This window comes from Sorghum bicolor, chromosome 7 (assembly GCF_000003195.3).
Source record: "Sorghum bicolor cultivar BTx623 chromosome 7, Sorghum_bicolor_NCBIv3, whole genome shotgun sequence".
NCBI classification, from domain to species: Eukaryota; Viridiplantae; Streptophyta; class Magnoliopsida; order Poales; family Poaceae; genus Sorghum; species Sorghum bicolor.
Window position 1 is genome coordinate 55,046,242 of NC_012876.2, and position 7,161 is coordinate 55,053,402.

The following is a 7,161-nucleotide window of genomic DNA, read 5'->3' on the forward strand; positions in this document are numbered from 1 at the left end:
TTTTTAAAGATCTAACCCGCAGTCCAAAGCGCACTTTCGAAAATACGTTTTCCGATTTCGAAGACGTAAACTCAGTACTCAGATTCAAAATACGTTTTCAGGAAATTACAAGTTTGCCACTGGTTTTATATTGCTCATAAAATATTCGTTTGAACTCCGTATTGAACTCAGATTCAAAATACGTTTTCAGGAAAGATCTACATGTTAGTAACACTGTTTTCTCAGTTTGAAACTTTTTAAATCCGTGACCCAAATTAATTAATTGTTTTTCTAAAGAAAATCTTAGAAAATTCATATATTCTTCGTTTTAACTCCGTTTTGATCCGTTTAAGTTGCGTTAGATTCGTTTTTGCGTAATCTATAGTCTAATGCTACTGTATTTCAAGTTTTCAACTTTTAAATCTGAGTATAGATTTAATATATTATTTTATTAAAGGTAATCTTATTTAAATCATAACTTCTTCGTTTTAGATCCGATTTTTGTGAACTTTACGTCTATGTGATCGTAGAGCGGTGTAGATTCGTTTTATAAACTTTTCATCTTTATTTTCTACTGTTGGTGTATTGTTCTAATTATAGGTTTGTTTTGCTTTGTATGATTGCCTCTGGATGATTGTTGTTGATGTGATGACTGAGTTTAGTCGGTGAGCTTTTACGTGGGGATCAAGAAGCAGATTGTGGAAGGTTTGGAGCTAAAAGAAGGATCTGAGTTTCAAGGCAAGTATAGCATGGGATCATCCTTGTTTCCTAATAACTTTAATCACACAATTCATATTGCATGTGTCTCCTTGGTAAGGATTTCCTAGTATTGATCTTATACCTTGTCACCTATGGTTTTGCATTGGGTAGCTTATGCTAGTGCTCCACTAAACCATGATCTTGTAATTTGATTAAAGGAATATGCAATGAATATTAAAAGATGACTTTTTAGCAACTTTGGTAAAGAGGGCTGGAGCATTGGGCTATCTTATGGTGCTCTAGTTTCTCTCCATAAGGACTTATCTGTATCTGACCATCCGGGACTTACAGTACAACTATGAGGGCTACATGGCTCTGGCTTTAGCTCAGTATGAGGACCTTTTCTAGCTTGTTAGTGGTTACCCTTGTGGCGCAAGTGGGGGATAGCAGGCCGTGGATTCCTGCGGGTGAGTCACACGGACTGACTAACGAAACCTAGCGGCCCTAACTTGCTAGATGAACCTTTGACAGGCTTCATAGTGAACCCTGCCGGCCTCCCTAGGAAGGGGGTTAAGAGACTCGTGACCTCAGGCAAAAGGGTAAATCATGACTCACAGTGAAAGTGTACAACCTCTGCAGAGTGTAAAACTGATATATCAGCCGTGCTCACGGTCACGAGCGGCCTTGGACCAATACAGAATAAATGATCACTAATGGCAAATCATTAATGTTATTATTGTTAATATGTTGTTTATGCTATTCTTTATTCAGTTTACTTGATCGTGAGTTTGCTTTGGGACTCGACAACTTGATGCTACTCAAATGCTAAAATTGTGACAACTAAAAGCTACATGCAGTTAAACCAGTGTCTAGCCTTTGAGCCTCATAAACCCTATGTTATTCTTGCTGAGTATGAGATGTACTTACGCTTGCCTTTACATTTTATTTGGATAAAAATCCCGGATGGGTACCAGATTGCAAGCTTGGAAAAGAGTTTAGGCTTGTGCTCAACCAGTCAGTTGTCCCTGTGGATTTGGAGCTTTCGCTTGAAGAACGGAGTGTCTTTCCGCTGTTTGCTATCTAAGGTTATATCTTTTATACTAATTTCGTTATATATAAGCATTGTCTATTGATATTACTCTTATTTGTAGCTATATGTGAGATTTGACATCCTGGGCTCACATATGGTGTGTATCTGTTTTTGTTCTTAAATCCGGGTGCTACATTGCAGCCAAACAATATATGATGAATGAAGCAATCAAACATCCATTAAACCAAAATTTCCTTTGTTCGTCCAAATCATCAATTAAGCCATCCAATATCAAAGCTAGTCAATAACACACGCAAAACTGAAACACATAAGGTCTCCGACACACACTAAGCTAGGATGAACAAATCCAAATGTAACGAGCTATGTGTAGCACTGTAACAAAGGTTGGCTTGACATTGACCATCCCATCACTTGAGCGCTCCTGTCAAACTCTGTCTTGCTCCTGAAAATATCATTAACATTAGTCTACGCATTAGGTAACTGAAATTGTATTATGTTGGCAATAGTGGCATGCACAAAACCATTGTGAAGGTTAGGAATTTGGTATCATATATAATTTAAAGACTAATGGGTTTACAAATTTAATGATTCATTCAAAGTGAAATAATCCATCAAAATACTATATGATCAATTCCTTTTTATTTCTCAAATGACAAACTTTCAGTTAATGAATGATCTTTGGCAATACAAAATTCCTTCCGTGACTAACATGAGCAACAGCAAGGCAACTTTAGAACAAGCTAATAAAATATCTAGATACAGTCATGACAAGAAGCACTAGCTTGGTCATCATGATTGTTCACAGGCTTAGTAGCAGGTATTCGTGCCAATTAAAAAAGGAATAACTGATATCCACTCATAGCAAGCCAAAAGCCTAGAAAAATTTATTCAGATAACCAAATGCGAGCAGCAACAAGTAAATAATATTTTCAGACCACAACAAAATAGCTGCCTAAGCAATTCTGGTGATAAATATGACACAAGTAGTAGTAGCATCAGAGATGATAAAGAGATTGGCTTATAAAACTTGCAATCCTAACCCTAGACAATTTTCTTGCATTCTCAGTCATATTGATGAGGAAAACCAAAATAGAAAAAAATCCTAGAGACTAACACACTTTTGCTTGCATTCGTAGTCATATTGACGAGGAAAATGAAAGAAAAAAAACTCCTAAAGACTAGTAGGTTTGCAAATAAATTTGCAGAGTTATTGAAAATTAAAATTGTCCATGTAAAGGTTATATGATCATGCCTACAAGTCAATTAGATATATATAAAAGACACTCTCAGTGAAACAAATCTGATCCACAAATATTCACAGGTAGTGGACTTAAAAAATCACCTGTGCATTGCTAGCTTGTTGATTCCATTTGGATGATAATGCTCGCTTCTTAGCTGCATTATCCTTAAGTGCTTTTGTAGTAGTAAAACTAACTGTCATGTTCCCACCATTGTTTTGGGCTGTTTGTGACTTATTTGCAGCACTCCTAGTTGTGCGAGTAGTACATGTACCTGCCGGTGCGGTAGCTGCGAGCTGTGTTAGTGGCAGGCTGCTACCTAGGTTATCCTGTAGATCAATAGTTTGAGGGAAAATTAGGCCCCATATACTATGGACTATCACATGACAGCATTTTAAACTCTTCAGTTCTCAAAGTATCTGGTGATGTGATATTTCTTCACTTTCTGTAGTTACGTTTCCTTCTACCATGTTTGTTGCAGCAGCAACCTCTGCAATTTGTTCCCCATCTTTATTAGCCTGCATTTAACTTTTGGTCAGAAAAATTATGAGTGGAGTTTGAAAGTACAAAATTGATGTTGTTTATCTGTCCAAATTTCAATAGATATACATAATAGCTACACCAAAATGCCTTTACAATATGTGAGAAATAAGCTACTACCAGCATGGTTTGTAGCCAACTACCTGAGCCATTTCAGTTCAACAACCTACCAAAAGATTCAACAAGCGGGCAAGTATAGAACCTAGAGACACATAAACACATTAACTATATCTATTGGGCAAGTTAAGGTTTTACATTACTATTACCTGTTGTAAGGATGCTTGTCCTTGTGCTGCTTGCATCATTGACATAAACTCTTGCCTAAGTGCTTCTCTATCGGCCTCTCTTGACTTCAACATTTCTTCCATCTGACGCCTATGTTCTTCCCTTTCGATCTCCCTTTCAGCCTCTTGAGCTTCAATTCTTTCTTGTAGCTTTGAAAATGCGTCCATGAGTGCCGCATCTTGACGGACATGGTACTGGTATTCCTCAGAGAGTAGCTGCCTTCTAGTTGGGTACCTTGCCAAGTATCCATTAGCAAGGATCTTGGCTAATTTGCATTTTCTTGTTTCCTTGTAGGCTGACTGGAAAATCTGGTTTTGCTCCACATCTGAGATGATGTTTGCATCTCCATTTGATTCCCTCTCTGAAATTTTGCTGCTTGCATTATCCTAACAAACAGAGGACAGTAAGAAGTAGTTAATTAAAAAAATTGTAGGCGTTCAATTTGCATCACTTGATAAGGTTTGTACAAACTGTTATATACTCACATAGACATTCCTAGATTCTTGGCTTGTCCATTGCCCATTCTTACTGTGCGTCAACATAAAAAGCTCCAAATCATTTGGCTCATCACCAGTTAATGGGTCCCTCTAATTTGGCAAGAATGTAACAAATTATCAATATTTCATCATGTAAGGAAGCTAGGGCGTGTGCTTCTAAAGTTATTACCTGTTCATAGCTACACTGAGAAAAAGACTTTGATCCTGTCAAATGGTGTATCTTTACATTCTGCCGATTCTGAGAATTCTTGTTTCTAATCCTCTGCACAAGGAGTTGATTCTAAAAGTGCTTGAAACATAGCCTTTATTTCATCAAGTGCAATTGGTAAGAATAATATAAATGCCATCAAACCTAAAATTTTTCACTGCCAAAATACAACACCAGATAGTGCCATTCAACAATGTCCAACTCTTCAGGCTTGTGTCTCATTCTCTCATCATAGGTGGTGTACGCCCTGTACGTAGCACTAAATGTGGACCGCCATCCTTTGTAACGCTCATTTGCGATGGTCCATATCTTTTTCCTATTTTTCTCATTATCCTCAATGTCCCACTTATGCTGTTCAACATAAAACATAAATACTAGGTGGCTTCTTAAACAAATTTGTAACAAATATATGTACACAACCAAGAATAAATCAGAAGCTTACCATCATATCAGATGCTATTGATTTTTTTACATCTTCGTAGATATCTCTCCATGTTCTCACTCCAATGATTGGTGCTTATTTTCTAGTAAACACTACTATTTCAACAGTAAATGTGCGTGTGTTCTCACCTGCAGCTCCTCCAAGTCTAGAGAATTGGAGTTTAAGCTTCTGACTGCCCTGTTTGGATCTCTTGTGCATGGCTGCCAATCCTTTGACGGTACCTCGTGCCTTCCTCTTTTGGGAGTCTTGTCAATCAAAACATTATACAATATTGAGATTAAATAAAATCATTTACATAGGGACAATTGAACTGAACCTCAATAAAATCACAGTGAGCATTGCTTACTATTTCCCAGTGTTTTCTCACGCCGAGCATGAGATGGTAGGTTCAAAAGTGGTGTTGGATTGCTATCTTGAATTGAATTTAGTAGATCTATGTGATTCCTATGGTTGTCATATGCACCTAAAGATAATAGGTCACATGTGTAAGATATAAATGGTTTGCGAAGGATTGATAATAATTTGGTTGACATTTTGCAAAAAGTTGTTATATTACTAATATCATCAAGTTGTCCTTGCACCCTTAACCATTCTTTGTAAGTCTTGACCGTGTCTTCCCTGTATATATCTTTAAAATCTGTGAAATCCATGTTGATATCAATTATGTGGCCATTGCAATATAATATAATATAACCATTTAAGATAGGGCAGCAGCATAACTTACCCATGCATTGGCCCTCTTCATGCATATTGTTAAGCCACACCTTGTACTCATTAATTGACTCATCTGTGAAATCTTCACTAATTGTTGCCATTCTTGGCAATTTAATGGGTGTTATCTCCACATTTTGCTCTGTTATTTGATCCCTCGATAATACTAATCTGACCTCCCTCTCCTCTGCATTACTTGATAACATTGCATTTGCATCAACATCATATTCGATCTCGTTTAGTGTTGCTATAGCATTTCCACATCTTCTCTTATAGTACAAGTAGTCCCTGGCACCATACCCCAAATTTGATTTCATTGTTATTAAGTTACCAAACGTGATTGAATTCATGTCTATTGTATACTGAGCAAATTCTTGGCCCCCCGGTGCCCACTTGCAAATGAAAGACATAGTCCATGTCTGTTCCGAGCTGTCACAAAATATAATGAGAAACATAAGCACAAGTGATGAAACAATATTTAAAAAAGGAACAACATGAGAATGGCTTCAGGGAGGATTAACATCTTCTTGGGATAGGTGATGAAATAATGAAACACATCAGATGCAAAGGAAAAGGCACTTCTTGATTCAGATAATAGCATATGGCAATCCTCACCAAACTGGTTGCTGAAAACCAGTGCATACACAAGCTGAAAGCCACAACCAGAATTAAACCATACTTAGAATAACAACTGTGCTGTAACAGGAACTATTTTATGAACTTCAGCTAATATGATAAGGCATTGCATAAACGAGCCAAAGCATGTCAGCAAAAAATATAGTCTCAGCTTGCATTTCACCCTTCCAATTTCCAGCAACATGGTTACAATAAACTAAAAAAATGAGTAACCTGAAACTTTTATTCACATAACAGATGTATTATATTTATACCTATGAACATTAGACACTTCTTTGTACTCTGTTAGGCTCCAAAGGAATAGTGCATCAAGCATCCAAACAGAGATCATTAAATTAACCTCACAAGTGCTACGTGAGAAGAACTTGAGCATGCTTACAAATATATGAGAAAAACTGCATAGCCAGGTGCACTTGGGGAAGGGAGGGGATATTGTGTGCCCTTACTTGTCATCTGTCTGAGTGGAACGCCGGCGGCTTTCTTGTCCTTGGCTAGCGTCACCTCCATCTTCATCGGCAGGAGGTGTCGCCGTCCTGGACGAAGGTGTCCGAAAAAGCGACACCGTCGCCTTGGGTCTGGACATCGTGGAAGGTGGTGTGCGCACCGATGCAGGTGTTACCGTGTTGCACGTAAGTGCCGTCGCCGCTGCAGGTGTGGGCATGGACGTCGACACAGGTGTCCCCGTTGCCACTCTCGCCGGTCCCTCCGGAGGGGCCGCCATCTTCTTCCATAAATACACATCTAGGACATGGACATGCAGCAGTTCCACCTCTAGATGTCTCACCAAATGTGATGTCCATAAATTGTTGGAGTTTCTCCACCCACTCAGGTGAAGAACGAGGCAAGCACATCCAACTTCTATCATCACGTGAATT

The 7,161-nt window shown here is 38.2% G+C and overlaps 1 protein-coding gene across 1 annotated transcript; it reads right to left on the minus strand.

The window, feature by feature from the left end:
* Positions 1,929-6,799, minus strand: LOC110437288. The gene is made up of 9 exons (XM_021465681.1): positions 6,733-6,799; positions 6,266-6,299; positions 5,827-5,938; positions 4,672-4,848; positions 4,459-4,551; positions 4,278-4,379; positions 3,774-4,178; positions 3,072-3,485; positions 1,929-2,171 (listed from the first exon to the last, which is right to left on the minus strand). The coding sequence occupies exons 1-8, from the start codon at positions 6,797-6,799 to the stop codon at positions 3,378-3,380; spliced, it is 1,098 nt and encodes a 365-aa protein (XP_021321356.1). The 3' UTR covers positions 1,929-2,171; positions 3,072-3,377.

What these genes read in the sequence shown, in the direction of transcription:
- LOC110437288 (XM_021465681.1), bottom strand. Translation starts at nt 6,799, where the DNA reads ATGAAGATGGAGGTGACGCTAGCCAAGGACAAGAAAGCCGCCGGCGTT. An exon ending in TCCACTCAGACAGATGACAA is followed by an intron (nt 6,300 to 6,732) that starts GTAAGGGCACAC and finishes TGTGGCTTTCAG; the next exon opens with CTTGTGTATGCACTGGTTTT. An exon ending in GGTTTTCAGCAACCAGTTTG is followed by an intron (nt 5,939 to 6,265) that starts GTGAGGATTGCC and finishes GTATGGTGCCAG; the next exon opens with GGACTACTTGTACTATAAGA.